General features: G+C 45.0%; 3 protein-coding genes across 16 annotated transcripts in view; all 3 read right to left on the reverse strand.

Annotated features, from left to right (window-relative positions):
* Positions 1-5,620: 5,620 nt before the first annotated feature.
* LOC118373968 (leucine-rich repeat-containing protein 58-like) lies at positions 5,621-7,777 on the reverse strand. The gene is made up of 3 exons (XM_052493350.1): positions 7,770-7,777; positions 6,996-7,273; positions 5,621-6,863 (listed from the first exon to the last, which is right to left on the reverse strand). The coding sequence occupies exons 2-3, from the start codon at positions 7,138-7,140 to the stop codon at positions 6,670-6,672; spliced, it is 339 nt and encodes a 112-aa protein (XP_052349310.1). The 5' UTR covers positions 7,141-7,273; positions 7,770-7,777; the 3' UTR covers positions 5,621-6,669.
* On the reverse strand, positions 7,289-13,692 carry LOC127915041 (leucine-rich repeat-containing protein 58-like). 14 transcript variants are annotated; one of them, XM_052493337.1, is made up of 4 exons: positions 12,957-13,692; positions 8,552-8,974; positions 8,244-8,390; positions 7,289-7,573 (listed from the first exon to the last, which is right to left on the reverse strand). In XM_052493337.1, exons 1-2 carry the CDS (start codon positions 13,415-13,417, stop codon positions 8,842-8,844), a joined length of 594 nt encoding a protein of 197 aa, XP_052349297.1. In that variant the 5' UTR covers positions 13,418-13,692; the 3' UTR covers positions 7,289-7,573; positions 8,244-8,390; positions 8,552-8,841. The 14 variants fall into 14 exon arrangements, with proteins under 14 accessions (XP_052349297.1, XP_052349300.1, XP_052349304.1 ...); XM_052493340.1 differs by lacking the exon at positions 8,244-8,390 and adding an exon at positions 8,408-8,505 and having other exon boundaries at positions 7,290-7,573; XM_052493349.1 differs by lacking the exons at positions 7,289-7,573; positions 8,244-8,390 and adding exons at positions 7,620-7,720; positions 7,868-7,916 and having other exon boundaries at positions 8,699-8,974.
* A 1,348-nt stretch (positions 13,693-15,040) lies between these two features.
* Positions 15,041-20,414, reverse strand: part of LOC118373964 (follistatin-related protein 1-like) — a 39,197-nt gene continuing 33,823 nt past the window's right edge. Inside the window, exons 8-11 of the mRNA XM_052493351.1 lie at positions 18,155-18,267; positions 17,339-17,449; positions 17,095-17,189; positions 15,041-16,440 (exon numbers count right to left, since the gene is read on the reverse strand). Of these exons, the coding sequence (XP_052349311.1) occupies positions 16,399-16,440; positions 17,095-17,189; positions 17,339-17,449; positions 18,155-18,267 (361 nt within the window). The 3' untranslated portion in view covers positions 15,041-16,398. The remainder of the gene's footprint in view (positions 16,441-17,094; positions 17,190-17,338; positions 17,450-18,154; positions 18,268-20,414) is intronic.

Here is a 20,414-nt window from a genome sequence, read left to right on the forward strand (position 1 = left end):
CCGTGCTTGGAGAAACTCCCCGTGCTTGGAGAAACTCCCCGTGCTTGGGAAACTCCCCGTCCTTGGAGAAACTCCCCGTGCTTGGAGAAACTCCCCGTGCTTGGAGAAACTCCCCGTCCTTGGAGAAACTCCCCGTGCTTGGAGAAACTCCCCGTGCTTGGAGAAACTCCCCGTGCTTGGAGAAACTCCCCGTGCTTGGAGAAACTCCCCGTCCTTGGAGAAACTCCCCGTCCTTGGAGAAACTCCCCGTCCTTGGAGAAACTCCCCGTGCTTGGAGAAACTCCCCGTGCTTGGAGAAACTCCCCGTGCTTGGAGAAACTCCCCGTGCTTGGAGAAACTCCCCGTCCTTGGAGAAACTCCCCGTGCTTGGAGAAACTCCCCGTGCTTGGAGAAACTCCCCGTGCTTGGAGAAACTCCCCGTGCTTGGAGAAACTCCCCGTGCTTGGAGAAACTCCCCGTCCTTGGAGAAACTCCCCGTCCTTGGAGAAACTCCCTGTGCTTGGAGAAACTCCCTGTGCTTGGAGAAACTCCCCGTGCTTGGAGAAACTCCCCGTCCTTGGAGAAACTCCCCGTGCTTGGAGAAACTCCCCGTCCTTGGAGAAACTCCCCGTCCTTGGAGAAACTCCCTGTGCTTGGAGAAACTCCCAGTGCTTGGAGAAACTCCCCGTGCTTGGAGAAACTCCCCGTGCTTGGAGAAACTCCCTGTCCTTGGAGAAACTCCCTGTGCTTGGAGAAACTGCCTATGCTTGGAGAAACTCCCTGTCCTTGGAGAAACTCCCTGTGCTTGGAGAAACTCCCTGTCCTTGGAGAAACCCCCGTCCTTGGAGAAACTCCCCGTCCTTGTAGAAACTCCCTGTGCTTGGAGAAACTCCCCGTGCTTGGAGAAACTCCCCGTGCTTGGAGAAACTCCCCGTCCTTGGAGAAACTCCCTGTGCTTGGAGAAACTCCCCGTGCTTGGAGAAACTCCCCGTGCTTGGAGAAACTCCCCGTGCTTGGAGAAACTCCCTGTCCTTGGAGAAACTCCCTGTGCTTGGAGAAACTGCCTATGCTTGGAGAAACTCCCTGTGCTTGGAGAAACTCCCCGTGCTTGGAGAAACTCCCCGTCCTTGGAGAAACTCCCTGTGCTTGGAGAAACTCTCCGTGCTTGGAGAAACTCCCCGTGCTTGGAGAAACTCCCCGTGCTTGGAGAAACTCCCCGTGCTTGGAGAAACTCCCTGTCCTTGGAGAAACTCCCTGTGCTTGGAGAAACTGCCTATGCTTGGAGAAACTCCCCGTGCTTGGAGAAACTGCCTATGCTTGGAGAAACTCCCCGTGCTTGGAGAAACTCCCTGTGCTTGGAGAAACTGCCTGTGCTTGGAGAAACTCCCTGTGCTTGGATAAACTCCCCGTGCTTGGAGAAACTCCCCGTGCTTGGAGAAACTCCCTGTCCTTGGAGAAACTCCCTGTCCTTGGAGAAACTCCCTGTGCTTGGAGAAACTCCCCGTGCTTGGAGAAACTCCCCGTGCTTGGAGAAACTCCCTGTCCTTGGAGAAACTCCCTGTGCTTGGAGAAACTCCCTGTGCTTGGAGAAACTCCCCGTGCTTGGAGAAACTCCCCGTGCTTGGAGAAACTCCCTGTCCTTGGAGAAACTCCCTGTGCTTGGAGAAACTCCCCGTGCTTGGAGAAACTCCCCGTCCTTGGAGAAACTCCCTGTGCTTGGAGAAACTCCCCGTGCTTGGAGAAACTCCCCGTGCTTGGAGAAACTCCCCGTGCTTGGAGAAACTCCCCGTGCTTGGAGAAACTCCCTGTCCTTGGAGAAACTCCCTGTGCTTGGAGAAACTGCCTATGCTTGGAGAAACTCCCTGTGCTTGGAGAAACTCCCTGTGCTTGGAGAAACTCCCTGTGCTTGGAGAAACTCCCTGTGCTTGGAGAAACTCCCTGTGCTTGGAGAAACTGCCTATGCTTGGAGAAACTCCCCGTGCTTGGAGAAACTCCCTGTGCTTGGAGAAACTCCCTGTGCTTGGAGAAACTCCCTGTGCTTGGAGAAACTCCCCGTGCTTGGAGAAACTCCCCGTGCTTAGAGAAACTCCCTGTGCTTGGAGAAACTCCCCGTGCTTGGAGAAACTCCCTGTGCTTGGAAAAACTCCCTGTGCTTGGAGAAACTGCCTGTGCTTGTAGAAACTCCCCGTGCTTGGAGAAACTGCCTGTGCTTGGAGAAACTCCCTGTGCTTGGAGAAACTGCCTGTGCTTGTAGAAACTCCCCGTGCTTGGAGAAACTGCCTGTGCTTGGAGAAACTGCCTGTGCTTGGAGAAACTCCCCGTGCTTGGAGAAACTCCCTGTGCTTGGAGAAACTCCCTGTGCTTGGAGAAACTCCCCGTCCTTGGAGAAACTGCCTATGCTTGGAGAAACTGCCTATGCTTGGAGAAACTCCCCGTGCTTGGAGAAACTCCCCGTGCTTGGAGAAACTCCCCGTGCTTGGAGAAACTCCCTGTCCTTGGAGAAACTCCCTGTGCTTGGAGAAACTGCCTATGCTTGGAGAAACTCCCCGTCCTTGGAGAAACTGCCTATGCTTGGAGAAACTGCCTATGCTTGGAGAAACTCCCCGTGCTTGGAGAAACTCCCCGTGCTTGGAGAAACTCCCCGTGCTTGGAGAAACTCCCTGTCCTTGGAGAAACTCCCTGTGCTTGGAGAAACTGCCTATGCTTGGAGAAACTCCCCGTGCTTGGAGAAACTCCCCGTCCTTGGAGAAACTCCCTGTGCTTGGAGAAACTCCCCGTGCTTGGAGAAACTCCCCGTGCTTGGAGAAACTCCCTGTGCTTGGAGAAACTCCCCGTGCTTGGAGAAACTCCCCGTGCTTGGAGAAACTCCCTGTCCTTGGAGAAACTCCCTGTGCTTGGAGAAACTCTCCGTGCTTGGAGAAACTCCCCGTGCTTGGAGAAACTCCCTGTCCTTGGAGAAACTCCCTGTGCTTGGAGAAACTGCCTATGCTTGGAGAAACTCCCCGTGCTTGGAGAAACTCCCCGTCCTTGGAGAAACTCCCTGTGCTTGGAGAAACTCCCCGTGCTTGGAGAAACTCCCCGTGCTTGGAGAAACTCCCTGTGCTTGGAGAAACTCCCCGTGCTTGGAGAAACTCCCCGTGCTTGGAGAAACTCCCCGTGCTTGGAGAAACTCCCTGTGCTTGGAGAAACTCTCCGTGCTTGGAGAAACTCCCCGTGCTTGGAGAAACTCCCTGTCCTTGGAGAAACTCCCTGTGCTTGGAGAAACTGCCTATGCTTGGAGAAACTCCCTGTGCTTGGAGAAACTCCCTGTGCTTGGAGAAACTCCCTGTGCTTGGAGAAACTCCCTGTGCTTGGAGAAACTCCCTGTGCTTGGAGAAACTCCCTGTCCTTGGGCAGTCTCTGTATCTGTTCTAAAACACAACTTCTCATTACATTGAATGTAAACGAGAACTGAACTACTGTATATGAATGGGCCAAAGACAAAATAAAGTGAGAAAAGATAGTGCTAAACTCTTTGTTTTTGTGATTTGTAATCCTGAAGCCCATTTCCTGCCATATCATAAACCCTTTCCTGTGCTGCATTGAATCCAGAGTGCGCCAGGTTTCCACTGAGTTCCACTCTCTATTCCTAATCCACCGCCTTTGATAGGCGGAAATGGATTGTTCTTCAGAATGTGGCATCACATACTTCCACCAACCCCCTCTCCACTCCAGCCCCGCCCTGACCTTCCCCAAACAGGGATCATGACCATTCCCTGTGGCATGTCCAGATCTGCCTGATAATGTACGCTTCCTGTTTGCAACCCAGATCCCAAAATCTGGCTCTGGAACACTGAAACCCTTCCATGCTTTGCCAGGTTCCTAGATGACCTGCCCTCTGTTGTGTATATTATTCCTTGATGCTGTAACTGAATTGCCTCCACTAAAGGGGCAATTGAGGCCTCTCTCGCAGTGGGCTTCTGGCCACATGAAGGGGATTGACACACAGATCGAGAATGCCCAACGTGACCCATATCAAACAGAGAGGCAGATAGAGCCAGAGGTGATTGGAGAGATGTTATAATACATTAGAACAGCATGGAGAGGTTTGAGAGGTGCTGGAAAAGACATAAGGAGAGAGAAAAGATGGATTAGGAGAGAGGAGTAGAACAAGAAGTTTTCAGGCAGAAGCAACAAGAGAGAAAGGTGGGAGGATAAAGGAGTGCAGACAGAAGTGAGATGAGGGGTGTGATCTTAGATATTTTTCTATGATTTATTCATCACCATGGTGATCTAACATGGTTACATAACAGTGGACAATCACACCCCTCCCTCCTCGTGCCATCATCACCACCTCCCCTCCCCCAGGAAACCTGGAGGCGGCAGATTAGCAGTCCCCTGCTAATCCCAGGACAATTGTCCAATTGTCAGGGTCTGGAGTGTGTGGCGTCGTGTGTTGAGTGGAGTGTGCACGTGTGTGTGTTTGTGCGTATGCACAGACATGAAGTTCATCACGTGTGAGGTCAGGAATGTTTGTCAGTTGAGGCACACGCAGCCAAGTCATAGTGTTGAGGGTGAGCTGATTTGAATGAATGGTGTAGTAAAGGTGATGAGGCTTACAGTATCAAAATCTGCCTTGTCAAACCACTGTTCCACAAGCCACAGATCACCTCTACCGTGCATTGTAGACTCTATAGGGCAGAACAAAACCCTTAATGTCAGACATCAGATGGAAGTAGCCTGCATACAGTACATACTATATGTGTACACACAATCTGTCTTTACCTTCAGCAGGCAGTTCAGTTGTCCAGAGTATTGGTACTCTGTGGATCTTGGGTCTTTCTCTTCCATTTACTGCTGACAGACAAGAGTCGTCGCAGCTGTGCTGATGGAAGAGATCCAACTCGTCCCAAGCTCTTAGTTATGCTCTGAATTCTGAGTTCAAGATTTAGACTACCCTGTTTTGTTTTCAAAGTATCATAGTTGTGACTTGTGATCTGTGAGTGTCCACTCCTGACCTGTGTTGGCTGGTGACAGAGTTCTCATCTCCTCTCCTTGTGTAATTCACTCTGGCTGTTTCGTCATGGCCGCTTCAGCGTCTCTGTCTCGGATTGCAGCTGACACACACACACAAGCGCGCACACACACTGACATAGGAAATAGATGTAACAGCTCCACACACACCTGGCTGATGTAACATACAGTAGGTAGGCTGCTCTGAAATACCTGATGTTGGGAGAAGGAATCATGGGGGTGGATAACATCTCAAATACATCACACTCATATCCAGCAGATATTGAGAGCACTCGGAGCACAACCCTGTCAGCTTCTCACAGTGAAATGAGTGTGTCAGAGAGAACAGATAAAGGGGGTCAAAGTTAAAGCGATCCCAGGCCTGAATGAGGAGGGCAGGACAGACAGACACAGAACTTTGAGGTCTCTGAACACTTGTGGTCAAACAAACAAAACTATTTGGCATGACAGGCTCACCGATTCTTCTTCCACACAGTTTAGTCTACATAGCAAACAATGACATCAGAAGCTAAGAAGTCATTATTGCTTCAGCAGATACAGGATGTGGACTATAAACGAACTAGACAGATCAGCTGATGTTGCACGTTATACCTCACCATAGCACGTGACCATTCAGATATCCCACACATTTTACATATGCAAATCAAACTTTATTAGTGATATTATATACTGTACAGTCTATATTAAAGGGGAAAAGTGCACATACTTTAGTACAGATCGTCGACCTGTATGAGTACTATATTATATTCCATAAGTCAGCTTCAATAAAAGCACTGTATTAGTGTGAGCCAATGTGTGTCAGACAGTGGAATGATGGATTTGTATAAGCGCAGTACAGGCTACAAAAGAAATATGATTTTTTCACATTGGTTTAGGATCACGAATAGAAAATCACTTCCAGGAAACAAAAAACAAACTCAAATGGTGAATTGTCACATATTTCAGGGTGCAAAAAGTAGGTTTTTGGTTGCTGTTCCTTCCATTTAATTTCACTTCTTCATAGTATTGTAACAATAGACCAGCATTTTTAGTCTTAATAATGTCTTAAAGACCAACTACTGTAGTACCTGTTCACCTTGAACATGTACCTTCTGGGGACATTGTGTAAATGTTCCCACACAGATCAAAATACATCTAGAACTGTCTATATTTAGAGAAAACCCAGGGCTGGAAATACCAACTTTCATTGCATCTTGTCAGATTAGTTAGGTCTTCTCCTTTCACAGTAAATGTGTGTATTGTGCTGTGAGGTGTGCATACACACTCTGCCAACCTAGATCGACTTCCTGTGTGTGAGAGAAAACAAAGCTTTCACAGAGTACTGGGTCACACACTTTTCCGGCACTTGGAAATCTCACATTGTTCATATCCTGATTCTTAGGAAAGGCGTGATGGTGTTTGAAAATCATGAAAACCCCTTTCAATGGCTAACATAGCGAGTTGGCAATAGTTATGTTTTCTACTGCCCTCCTATGCTTTTCCAGGAGATCCCTCACAATTTGTCCCCCAATTTTAGATTGCTACTGACAGTCAATAGGTTCCCGGGGACACACACCTCTAAAGACATCTCTCATATGTGTGTTTGTGTCTGAGTCTAGTGTCACACACACGAGAGACCAGAGGGGTCAGATTTAATTCCTTTATCATGGTTACGACCAGAGGACTCTCCACTTCCTGCTATCCCAGCAGCACCTTCTGCAGGCGGTCAGCGGGCACGCTGATCTCATCCTCTGACTCTGCGTCACTCTGGGGGTTGGAGCTGCAGGGTGAGGTGCATTCTGGGGAGCACAGGTAGTGCATGAGGGGCAGCCGGTACTTCCCACAGAAGTCCACAAACTTGATGTGGCGCACGCATGAGTCAAAGTACACACCTGTGGAGAGAGAAAGCAGAAAGATAGAATAAGCACACTAAAATAGGACACATAAATACATTATATACAGACAAGACAGGTAGAGAAATACAGACACACAGTCCAATGAGAAGCTAGTTGTAGTAAACGTACCGGCACACTTAGGATTGGGGCACTTGCTGGCCAGGTCTAGGTAGTGCAGCAGGTGACAGGGCATGTCGCAGGGCGAGTATGGAACGTTCCGGCTCTTGATGGTACGTCCCGCCAGCTCCAGCAGCGACGGAGGGTCATACGTCATTTCCTTGACGAAGCGCACAACTAGGGGGTTGCCACGGAGACTGAGCTCCTGCAGGTGGACCAGGCTGAGAATCTCCCGGGGCAGGTAGGTCAGCAGGTTGTTATGGAGACTGAGGGAACGCAGGGAGTGGAGCCTGAGAGGAGAGAGGGGGCATGGTCATTGTTATGAGTATTATAGACAAAAATCTAGACTTTGTTTAGGTTATGACAGTCCACGATGGATATGGTTCTGTTAACCAGTTGAGTTGTTGTGGAGGTATGCTTTGAATATGGTTGGGTTATCAGTCTTGTGGCAGTATTATTGTGTTAGTTATATTACAGTTGTGTTGTGGTTAACTGGTGAGCTGTGTCAGTATGCGCCAGATGGGGTTAGTGTTATGGTTACCTGGTGAGCTGTGGCAGTATGCGCCAGATAGGGTTAGTGTTATGGTTACCTGGTGAGCTGTGGCAGTATGCGCCATGTAGGGTTAATGTTATGGTTACCTGGTGAGCTGCGGCAGTATGCGCCAGGTAGGGTTAGTGTTATGGTTACCTGGTGAGCTGTGGCAGTATGCGCCAGATAGGGTTAGTGTTATGGTTACCTGGTGAGCTGTGGCAGTATGCGCCATGTAGGGTTAATGTTATGGTTACCTGGTGAGCTGCGGCAGTATGCGCCAGGTAGGGTTAGTGTTATGGTTACCTGGTGAGCTGCGGCAGTATGCACCAGGTAGGGTTAATGTTATGGTTACCTGGTGAGCTGTGGCAGTATGCGCCAGGTAGGGTTAATGTTATGGTTACCTGGTGAGCTGTGGCAGTATTAATGTTATGGTTACCAGATAGGGTTAGTGTTATGGTTACCTGGTGAGCTGTGGCAGTATGCGCCAGATAGGGTTAGTGTTATGGTTACCTGGTGAGCTGTGGCAGTATGCGCCAGATAGGGTTAGTGTTATGGTTACCTGGTGAGCTGTGGCAGTATGCGCCAGATAGGGTTAGTGTTATGGTTACCTGGTGAGCTGTGGCAGTATGCGCCAGATAGGGTTAGTGTTATGGTTACCTGGTGAGCTGTGGCAGTATGCGCAGATTAGTGTTATGGTTACCTGGTGAGGGGGTTAGTGTTATGGTTACCTGGTGAGCTGTGGCAGTATGCGCCAGATAGGGTTAGTGTTATGGTTACCTGGTGAGCTGTGGCAGTATGCGCCAGATAGGGTTAGTGTTATGGTTACCTGGTGAGCTGTGGCAGTATGCGCCAGATAGGGTTAGTGTTATGGTTACCTGGTGAGCTGTGGCACCTGGTGAGCTGTGGCAGTATGCGCCAGATAGGGTTAGTGTTATGGTTACCTGGTGAGCTGTGGCAGTATGCGCCAGATAGGGTTAGTGTTATGGTTACCTGAGCTGTGGCAGTATGCGCCAGATAGGGTTAGTGTTATGGTTACCTGGTGAGCTGTGGCAGTATGCGCCAGATAGGGTTAGTGTTATGGTTACCTGGTGAGCTGTGGCAGTATGCGCCAGATAGGGTTAGTGTTATGGTTACCTGGTGAGCTGTGGCAGTATGCGCCAGATAGGGTTAGTGTTATGGTTACCTGGTGAGCTGTGGCAGTATGCGCCAGATAGGGTTAGTGTTATGGTTACCTGGTGAGCTGTGGCAGTATGCGCCAGATAGGGTTAGTGTTATGGTTACCTGGTGAGCTGTGGCAGTATGCGCCAGATAGGGTTAGTGTTATGGTTACCTGGTGAGCTGCGGGGGTACACCCTGGATGCGGTTGTCACACAGGACCAGGTAGCTGAGGTAGGGCAGGTTGGCCAGCTCAGGAGGAATAGACGTGATCAGGTTACCACCCAAATACAGAAGCTCCAGACTGACAGAGGTTTAAATATGTTTAGTATCATATCAAGTGACAATTAACATGACAGTAACAAGTACAGCATGAAACCAGATGGTCTTTGGGACATTAAAAACACCATAACATACTGTTTACTGGGCAGTTCCAAGTGTACATGTGGCTAGCCATGTTGACACATCAGTACTACATTGGGGTTCCCACATGTTGACATAGATGCTGTATGTGACAGCGATGTGTTAACAGAGTGAGTGAAAGGCATCAAAGGGCTCGAGCAGTGGAGCTGCTGAACAAACAGTTTGAAAGGGAAGACACTAGAGACACACAGTGTACACATACCACAGAGAAGTGCCAGAATTTCTAGCTCTGTCTTTAGCCTGCATGGGTTTACTCTGACTTGCGTAGGGGCCGCCAGAGGTAGAGAGTCCAAAACATTCTCTCATGGCTAGAGTGAAGTTTAGGTCGAGTGTAATCAAATGTCTGCTGTTTAGCCTACACCACAACCATGTGGGGTAGTCCCATACAAAACAGATGACTGACTGAGGCAGTTCGAAAAAGATCAGATAAATGTATTATCCACAAATCTCAAAACGGAAATGTACACATTCAAGTGTTTCATCACATTCCCTCTGAAAGGAAGAACGAGTGAAAGGACAGCTGGACACGAGTGAAAGGACAGCTGGACACGAGTGAAAGGACAGCTGGACGAGAGAGAGAGAGAGAGAGAGAGAGAGAGAGAGAGAGAAGCAGGCAAAGAGAAACAGGGAGTGAAAGGGAGTGATCCGTCAGCAGAAATGATGACAGCAGCAACTGGAACAGAGGCCATTCTGTGTCCTTGGCGCATAATGGCCTCCTCTGTACAGTTAACCCACACGGGCGGGTGGGGCCCCTGGAAGTCAAGACCTGTACGCGTACCCCTCCAAAAAAATATGAATTAGTATTTTTATAGTGCCCCCTGTGTGCACTTCTGGTAATACAGTATTCCCCAGCACGGTACACAAACGGTATGAAAATCTGGATACTGTCCACCCTTATTTGAAACTCTTTCTTATTGGTCTATTAACAATATATACCACATGGTGACATCACCATGGAAGGCCAAAACTCCACCCCACCAAAATTGGCCGAGATTTCAGGCAGTCCTTTCAAAAAGCTCTTACAATAAAAAGGGCATTAACATCATTTTCACAAGTTTACAGTAGTATTCCAACCTCAGTGTCAAATTGCATTTTAACTTTTTATCTTCTTTTAAATATACATTCTGTATGTACTGGGCCTTTTTCTTCTTTTAAATATACATTTTGTATGTACTGGGCCTTTTTCCTCTTTTAAATATACATTTTGTATGTACTGGGCCTTTTTCTTCTCAAGTGGGGATACACATTCAACTTTCAAAGCAGTATAACGTTCTCCAACTACAGAGTATAATATACCATTTTGAAGCTGAGTCCACTTTTTCCTTTGTAGGATAAAAAAAACAAAAAAATAAAAAATAACAATAACAACAATACACCTACAATATGACATCACACAAACAGCAACTACATCACATCTGCCCAGACCCTCATGCTCACACCCCATTCTCCGCCACATGGCCTCAAACTGCATAATTTTGTTTTTCTCCATCGCCCACCTTTCCATTGTGTTAAGAGGATTGGTTGATTTCCAGTGTTAAAGTAAACAAATCTTTCAAGATGATTAACAAGAAGAAGTATCTTACTACATCGTCATATGCCATGGCTTGACATTTGCAGACTAATAGTTCTGACAGCCACATTTAACTCCACCCATACCTCTTGGACTTCAGACCATTCCCAGAAGGAATGGATTACAGACTCATTGTAGTTGTACACATTCTGCTGTGGAATTTTGGCAATTGTATAATAAATTCTAGTTCATACTGGAATAAGCAAACATTTTCATTAATTCATTTAGTTAATTATGTTCCAACATTCTCGCCATATTGTGCCAATATCTTATTTTTAAAAGTCTTGGTTCCAATAGTTTATTTTTCCTCTAAGAGACTGAATAAATGAGTCTCTCTGCAAGGTTTTGTATAGCTTACCCATTATTGGAATATACTTCTGACTCAAATAAGATTCCCTCAAGTTTGCTCTAATGTCCAAAATATTTCAAATTGAAATGATGATATAAAACCTGTCATTTAATGCCATTGTTATAGTATTCATAACTATGAAGTTGTTAATGTTCTTTGCTTTATCCTTCGAAAGTAGACACAACGGATTCTGGGTATGAACATGCTCATCTACAATATGTACCCATTGTTCCTCTTCAGTGTATTTAACTACATGTCCCAAGTAACAGCCCTGGGTGGTGAGTTGATACAAGTCCAAGTCTAGAAGGTTAAAACCACCCTCAGGTGTAGAATAAAAAGGAAAGTTTTACATCTTCCTATGAGTTTTATTTGCCCATATAAAAAGTATGTTATGTCACTAAAAAGCAATGATCAAATCAGTTGATGACAGTCAGCCAATAGGGTCAGGGTTAGTGAACTATTAAAGCCAATCAGGATCTATTGCAGCTGAAGTCAAAGTACTTACACACTTATCTTTGGTTAGTCTATAAATAGGCTACTGTTTATTACCGCTTGACATGACCCACATCCCAGTTCCACTGATCTGACTTTACAATGCCTTCTCTTTTATCGTGTTAATTGGCTATATAGTCAGATCCTAAACTGTGCTCACTGATATCAGAAGAATGTGACCTGTATGGGGGCTGGGGTAGATAGAAGAATTAATTGATCTTCAGTAGGTCACTGTGACCTGTGCTAAGATACCCCTGGCAAACTTGTCTCAGGGTAAACACATGACATCAGAAATACAGACGGTTTCCAGATAATTGCTTTTTACTATCCTGGGAACACACTGCTCTTGCAGTTTATACAAACTTGGCATTTTTTCACAGATTAAACCACGAGAGGCTTGAATGTGTGTGTCATGACATCTCTGCATACACGTGTGACTTGACTATGTGGAAGTGAGTGTGTAATTTTGATATGTGAAAGGTTGTGATGCAATCACTGTGGAACGATAGTAACTTGTTACTACAGCCACAAAATCTTAAACCAAGCCCATTTTAAAATGTTTGAATTTAAGCCTAACCCTAAACTTAGCCACACTGCTAACTTTATGCATAACCCAAACCTTAAATTGAGCAACAAAAAAGCAGCAAAGTTTGGTTTTCCTGAACTTTTATGATCGCAGTCACAATTGGCTATGGGCCTTTCTAGTGGAAACCACGGTGAACTGCAACATTGTAACAAGCTAAGGCGACAACGCTGTAGCTATATATATATAGTGATGGGCATTCAACGGTTTCCGTGAGCCGGCTCATTTGGCTCCATTCACGTAGAAGAGCCGGTTCATTTGGCTCCATTCACGTAGAAGAGCCGGTTCATTTGGCTCCATTCACGTAGAAGAGCCGGTTCATTTGGCTCCATTCACGTAGAAGAGCCGGTTCATTTGGCTCCATTCACGTAGAAGAGCCGGTTCATTTGGCTCCATTCACGTAGAAGAGCCGGTTCATTTGGCTCCATTCACGTAGAAGAGCCGGTTCATTTGGCTCCATTCACGTAGAAGAGCCGGTTCATTTGGCTCCATTCACGTAGAAGAGCCGGTTCATTTGGCTCCATTCACGTAGAAGAGCCGGTTCATTTGGCTCCATTCACGTAGAAGAGCCGGTTCATTTGGCTCCATTCACGTAGAAGAGCCGGCTCATTTGGCTCCATCTGCGTGGACCAGACTCACGCGCTCTCCCTACTATTTGTTTCACCCTCTAGATACTTATTTTGAAACTTTGCAGAACAACGTTGACCTCAAAATGGACAGCTCAAATGGACAGCTCAAATGGACAGCTCTTTCACTAATACGATTCGGTCCTCGACGTTCAACAAGAAGATCCGTTCGTTTGCGAACGAACCATCACTTCCTTTAGCAGCTGGCGAGGCCGTGCACGTCAAGTTATGTGGTCTACATACCTGGTTAAGTTTTCTATTTCTGCAGGAATACTTTGTAATCGGTTTCCCCCAAGGGAAAGTGATTGTAGCCGCTGCAACTTCAGGAACTGCGCTGGCATCTCCTCAAATCGATTGCCACTTAGATTCAACACCTCCAACGGCAAAGATCCAAACTCCTTAGGCAGCGAGAATTCGTCCAGACGGTTGTTCTTGGATATTAGTGTTCTGAGCCTGGTTAACCGAGTAATGTCTTCACAGATGACCGATAGTCCGTTGTTGCTAATGTCCAGAAACTCGAGGTTGGAGAACATGCAAACTGATCCGGACAGCGAGGCCAATCGATTGAAGCTTAGATACAACTGCTTGGTGTCCCTCTTTTGCTCCTCGCTGATATTGACCAAGCTCAAACTGTTCAAATTCCGATGCGACAGGTCTAAAACACCCTCACAATGACCGTTTGCGGCTCCTTCATGCAAATCCATTTCGCAGTGTAGGCTACTTCAATATTCTGAACAACGTGGGGTTGCAAACTCTTTATGGGAGTCCAATGGCCCCGAGTTTCCGTCTGTTTCAAATCAATATTCCTTGAAGTAGCCGAACGGTGGCGACCCACATTGTTGCTAAGAATGTATTCCCAAGCAGTGGGCTACAACTGCATCTGACAGAAAATAAATCAACCTGTGTCGGGAAAAGATGATTGTGTAGAATAGCTCACTGTGATTTGTCAGAACCTGGCTGGTACAACAAAGCAACTGTTTAGTATATATATAGTACATGTTTCGGGGTTGGCCAGTAGTAGTTCCGCCCTAATTTAACCCTTTCCTTGGTTTACATGCATTATCTAAATTGGATCTGATCTAGTTATAGAGTAACATCACGACGTTTGTCACCGTTTACTAGTAAACAAAATAATCGTGGTGCATAAATGTTGTAATTGGTGCATAACTAAGTAAAACTGGGAGAAAGCTGACGGTGGTAATGCACTCAATTTGCAGTCTGCTCCCTGGTCCCCTTGCCCTTGGATATTATGCAATCATCCAGTAGTATTACATTGTGCAAGAACGCCCACGAGTGTGTAGATTGAAAAAAAAAATGTGACTTGCACAACCTGGTTATAAAAGCAATCTCAAGTCACCCATATCCATCATAAAACACAATGCTGCCTAGGAGAATACAAAATATATGCACTGTTTGCAATGTTAAGTGTCTTAAAAGCTATGTTCATTTTACAGCCACTGTATGGACCAGATGACTGAATGGAAGAATGAATTGATCTTCAGGTCACTGTGACCTGTGCTAAGATACCACTGGCAGGCTTGTCTCAGGGTAAACACATGACATGAGGAATTATCAGACTTTTTACAGATAACATTGCTTTTTTTTACTATCCTGGGAACACACTGTCCTTGCACTTTATACAAACTTGGCATTTGTTCACATATTAAACCACAAGAGGCTTGAATGTTAAGGGACTTAAAAGGTGTTCTCAAATTACAGCCACTGTATGGACCAGATGACATTGGAACACTGCCTCTTGGAGCAATATCAATGGAATGTAGGCTAGAGTTTCTGTAGAAAACCACAACAGCAACACTTCTCGTATAGACTGAGCTCTGACGCATTAATGTGATTAATTGAAGTGTCTGGATATGAAGGATCACAGACAGACACACAAGCACAGGCACGCATTCACACAACACTGACAGAGACCTCACTATACGATATTATCACAATACTTAGGTACCGATACGATATGTCCCTCCAGTCTCACAATACTTTCGATTCTATATGTACTGTGATTCTATACTGAGAGCCACGAGAAAACACATTTTGATCAGTCATGGAAATAAAACTGGTGAAATCAAATAGGCTCCTTATTGAACAAAAGATGATGGAGAACAAAGCTATGAAGGAGAAATACTGGAGTTTTTGTGCAGGTACAGCAAACTAGCTAAAAAATAATAATATTGTGAAATTGTATTGCGAAATTGTCAAATTTATATGATACGATATATTGCCAAAAATATCCCAATATGTATGTAACATACATTTCCTCCCCATCACTAAGCACATACACACACACACATTTACGAGAGGTTGAGACATTTGTAGTACTGTATGGGTTTTATTTTATTGACATACATATTCATTATAGACTCTGCATTCATTTTAGAATATAAACCTAGTTTTAACCTAGCTATTCAACTTTTACACAAACATTTAACAAGGACTAAACCACATAGCTCCAAAATCTAGACCAAAATTCTGCCAAGAATAGTCTTGCCCATTCCAATTGTGGTTTAAAGGTTGCAGGACACGAGACCTCTACAGTGTGTCTGCAGGCCTATGTTTGGGTTTTAAGGCACTGATATAACCAGAAACGATTTCTCAAGATAAGTGGGACTTTTGACAAATAAAACATAACAAAACAAATATGACACACCACCACACAATTGTAGGCAGTACACTCTCTCAAAAACACCCCTTCATTACAGACACACATTATTTCATATAAGCATGCACTCTGAGTTAGAGATGCATCTAAGCTACATTAGCTGACAGCTAGGCTAATCCTTATGACTGATCTTTGATAAGCACGGGTATAGTGTTGTTGCTGGGTCCAGAGAAATGATTTGCCTGGAGGGGTTCGTACATCAACATCCTAGTCATCGTCAGGCTTTGGTTTTTAGTTCTCTCCATGCTGTACTCAGCTCTGTGATCGGTGCTAGTTGCTTTCATTCTACAATCTAGGCTTTAATGTTTCTAAAACAAGCACCAGAGAGAGCCGACAGAATACAGCACAGGAGCCATTGCAATCACATATGATCTCCAAATCAAGCATATAACACATTGTACATAGAAGCAAACACATTTGCCAAAAAGCAAAGGATTCTAACTAAACGGGACAATCCACTAAGGCCTGAAACTATGCTGCTAGTCATGGAGGGAGAAGTGCATTTGTCAAGTAGTATCAAGTAGTAGTAAGACATCCCCTTCCCCTACCCTGAGACACTATCATGGTCTTGCTCAACATTTCTCTAACACATCTGGAAGGACTTTAAAGGTGATTTTATTTCCTTGATGGAGAAAGGTGTCCCAACAATTCACTCCAAACATCTGAAATGTTTCTCATCGCCAACTATTTACCGCTTGCTATTTTACAACAAAAAAAACATAACAACAAATACTGTGTTTATAATGTATAGATAGAAAAACAATATTTTAAAAGTCAGCAGTAAAAATGGCCCCATTCCTAGTGCAGGGGTGCAGTAAAACAATAGAACATGAAGACAGTACTTAACTCAAGAAACTCCCCAAATACTCTTGACTGCCCTGCATCTAACACACATAAACAAAAAGCTATACTAATTAACATATGAGTAAATTCAGGAACAGCACAGGGCCTTATCAATGGCCCTTTTCTCTCTCTTTCTTTCCTTCACGCCCTCCTTCTTTAGGTATCTTAGGCCTCCTTTGTGCTGACCTTCATCTTCTCCACTGTTTCCTGTTTTTGTAAGAGAGAGAGAGAGAAAGCATATGTGGGAGGAGAGTTAAATATTGTAATAATAATAATAATTGTATGCCATGTAGCCCTAGTTAGATAGTTACAAATAAATAGCCACACTCAATACCCCATTTCACTCTACACAGTGTGGAGAATGACTGTCCCCTAGTTCCTCTTGTGTAGGGATCTCTACTGGTTCTTAACTGCAATATTGGATCACTTTTTTGTATTAATACATTCAGCCCACAGGGCTGTAAGTTGTTGTTGGAAGATATTCTGTTTGAGGACAGAGTACATGAACTCGCTGACTCTGCTATTGTGGAGAGCCAGAACTACTCCCTCGTGAATTTAACTAAAGCAACACATGCACGCACGCACACACACACACACACACACACACACACACACACACACACACACACACACACACACACACACACACACACACACACACACACACACACACACACACACACACACACACACACACACACACACACACACACACACACACACGGTCTACACAAGGATAGTCATCAATAAAGCACAACTCGCACAACTGTTTAAAGACAGATTCCAGAGCTACCCCATATGTCTGGGGAGATTGGAGGGCGGCCCGGTCTGTCCCTTGAACTTTGACATCCCGTTGCTGACCTGGTGCTTGTTGAGCTCGGCCACACGGAGGCTCCATTCCTCCTCGGTCATTTCCTGCCCTGCCTCTCCGGTCTCCTCGACGACCGCTGTCTTATCTAAGAAAGAGATGCAAAGGAAGAAAGAATTACAGGATCAATTGGAGAGAGAGAAAGACAGGTGTTGAGGTCTTATTTGTAAGCCCAGTATGTGGTTCAGGTGACTTGTAGATGAGCCAGTGTGTCTATACTGGTATGCCTATCCTCACCATTGCAGTTCATGGCGGTGCAGACCCAGTTGCCGCAGGCACACACACAGCGGTTACACTCCACCTGTGTCTCAGCCCCATCCTTATAGGTCTCATCCTCCAGGGCACACTCTGCAGAAGAGGGGGGCACATAGAATGTTGTGCCTCGCATACACACCGGATCTAACAATAATGTCTGTTCAAGTGACCAGAAATGATTAAATATCCTCTGTTTTACGTTTGTTCTAGATGTCTAAATAAAACATTTAGCGCAGTTGAGTAGTGCTGTAGTCCGCAGCAGAAAGAGAGCACTAGAAGGATATAGACTGTGTGTACAGTATGTTAAAACACTCTATTATCTATGACTTTGGCTCTGGTGAGGCCCCAGGGTAGGTTCTGTGTTCCGGACTGGAATGTGTGCTGCAGCTGTGAGGGAAGTCATAGGGCTCTCTCCCAGAACCGCTCTTCCTATCACACTGAACTTTCCCCTACATCATTAATGCACAACTTAGTACAGTACAAAAGACCAAGAAAAAATACAGTCGTCTGTAAATAAATCACATTGAGATGTTTTTGTTGCAGTGAATTTCAAGTATGTTAGGGTGAGTTACAGGGGTTTGCCTATGGTTGTGATGAATGAATTTGCTATTTTGATTAACATATGTACATCCCATGCACTGTAAACACATACTGCATGCTGACTGCATGTGTCTAAGAGGTTGATATAGAGGTATTTGTGTAATGAACTGAGAAAAAAACATGTGTGGTGTCAGCAGTGGTGTGCAGTGTTGTCATCATAGAGTCATTGAGTCAACGGTCATGTGTCTGGGAGCTCACTCTTCTCAGGTGGGTTGAAGCCGGGCTTCAGGCAGTTGAGGAACTCATCGAAGCTCAGCTTCCAGTCAGTGTTCTCATCGGACATCTCGATCAGGGCGTCCACACATAGGCTCCTGGGAAGAGCAGAGAGAAACACACACACAGGTTCACATTCACTGCCAGGGCTCATAGCTAAGTACAGTGCATTCTGAAATTATTCAGACCCCTTGACTTTTTCCACATTTTGTTACGTTACAGCCATATTCTAAAATGGATTAAATACATTTTCCCCCTCATCAATCTATACACAATACCCCATAATATCAAAGGCAGAAACAGTTTAAATTTTTTCTGCAAATAAATAAATAGAAATACCTTATTTACATAAGTATTCAGACCCTTTGCTGTGAGACTCGAAATTGAGCTCAGGTGCATTCTGTTTCTATTGATCATGAGATCTTTCTACACCTTTTACACATCTTTCTACACCACCTTTCTCTACCTGTGGTAAATTCAATTGATTGGGCATGATTTGGAAAGGCACACACCTGTCTATATAAGGTCCCACAGTTGACAATACATTTCAGAGCAAAAACCAAGCCATCGGGTCATTGGAATTGTCCGTAGAGCTCCGAGACAGGATTGTGTCGAGGCACAGATCTGGGGAAGGGTATCAATCAAAAATATTCTGCAGTATTGAAGATCCAAGAACACAGTGGCCTCCATCATTCTTAAAAGGAAGAAGTTTAGAACTACTAAGACTCTTCCTAGAGCAGGCCGCCCGGCCAAACTAAGAAATCAGGAGAGAAGGGCCTTGGTCAGGGAGGTGACCAAGAGCCCGATGGTCACTCTGACAGAGCTCCAGAGTTCATCTGTGGAGATGGGATAACCTTCCAGAAGGACAACCATCTCTGCATTACTCCACCAATCAGGCATTTATGGTAGATTGGCCAGACGGAAGCCCCTCCTCAGTAAAAGGCACATAACAGCCTGCTTGGAGTTTGCCAAAAGGCATCTAAAGGACTCTCAGACCATGAGAAACAAGATTTTCTGGTCTGATGAAACTAAGATTGAACTCTTTGGCCTGAATGCCAGGCGTCACATCTGGAGGAAACCTGGCACCATCCCTACGGTGAATCATGGTGGTGGCAGTATCATGAGACTAATCAGGACTAATCAGAATCAAGGGAAACATGAACGGAGCACAGTTCAGTGAGATCCTTGATGAAAACCCACTCCAGAGTGCACATGACTTCAGACTGGGGCGAAGGTTCTGAATACTTACAGTATGTAAATGTGATATTTCAGTGTTTTTTATTATATAAATTAGCTAAAAAACATTTTTTTAAATCAAAATTTTCTTTGTCATTATGGGGCATTGTGTGTAGATTGATGAGGGGGAAAAAACAATTTAATCAATTTTAGAATAAGGCTTTAACATGACAAAATGTGGAAAAATTCAAGGGGTCTGAATATGTTGCGAATGCTCTGTATAGCTGTTGAGATGGTTATTGGGCATAGTGTCTGACTGTGCTGGGTGTCTGATAAAATGAAGTTAATGGAATGTTTTGCCCACAGAATATTATTTTCAATGCTTCATTTGTAGGACAAAGAGTTTTTCCCGGTCAAGTCACATGCCCTGTAAAAACTCAGGGCCCGACTCATGTGTGGGCAATAGAAGTGGCTGATTACATCAGCTTCTTACATCAGCTTCTTACATCAGCTTCTTACATCAGCTTCTTATCTCCAAACCTGCAGAAGCATTGCAACACTTCTCAAGTGAGCAGCACAGTGGACACCCAGGCTCTGATCATGTACAGAACAGGTGAGGTTAAGATCACCCACAGGAGGCCTGGGTCACACAGGGTTCAAGGCAGAGAGAGGGACAGTAGGGCTTAATATAGCACCAGCTCCTCAGAAACCCTCTACTGTACAGCTGAGAATATGATATGGATACTGTATATGATATAGGTACTTTATAGGTATACACATATACATTTACGGTATGTTATGTAAATGGCTCAAATTTACACCGCACGTAGACAGGCTGCAAACATTATATGATGATCTATGAGAATGTGTGAATTACCTGTTTTGTAAAGTGTCATATTCTTCTGTCTACTGAGCTAAAAAATATATATATAAGTAATATAAACAGCACCAGTCAAAAGTTTGGACACACCTACCCATTTAAGGGTTTTTCTTTATTTTTTAAAATGTTCTACATTGTAGAATAACAGTGAAGACATTCAAACTATGAAATAACACATATGGAATTATG

This window comes from Oncorhynchus keta, chromosome 34, assembly GCF_023373465.1.
Source record: "Oncorhynchus keta strain PuntledgeMale-10-30-2019 chromosome 34, Oket_V2, whole genome shotgun sequence".
NCBI classification, from domain to species: domain Eukaryota; kingdom Metazoa; phylum Chordata; class Actinopteri; order Salmoniformes; family Salmonidae; genus Oncorhynchus; species Oncorhynchus keta.

What these genes read in the sequence shown, in the direction of transcription:
- LOC127915041 (XM_052493337.1), bottom strand. Translation starts at nt 13,417, where the DNA reads ATGGATTTGCATGAAGGAGCCGCAAACGGTCATTGTGAGGGTGTTTTA. An exon ending in GAAATAGAAAACTTAACCAG is followed by an intron (nt 8,975 to 12,956) that starts GTATGTAGACCA and finishes AACCTCTGTCAG; the next exon opens with TCTGGAGCTTCTGTATTTGG.
- LOC118373968 (XM_052493350.1), bottom strand. Translation starts at nt 7,140, where the DNA reads ATGACGTATGACCCTCCGTCGCTGCTGGAGCTGGCGGGACGTACCATC. An exon ending in CCCCAATCCTAAGTGTGCCG is followed by an intron (nt 6,864 to 6,995) that starts GTACGTTTACTA and finishes CTCTCTCCACAG; the next exon opens with GTGTGTACTTTGACTCATGC.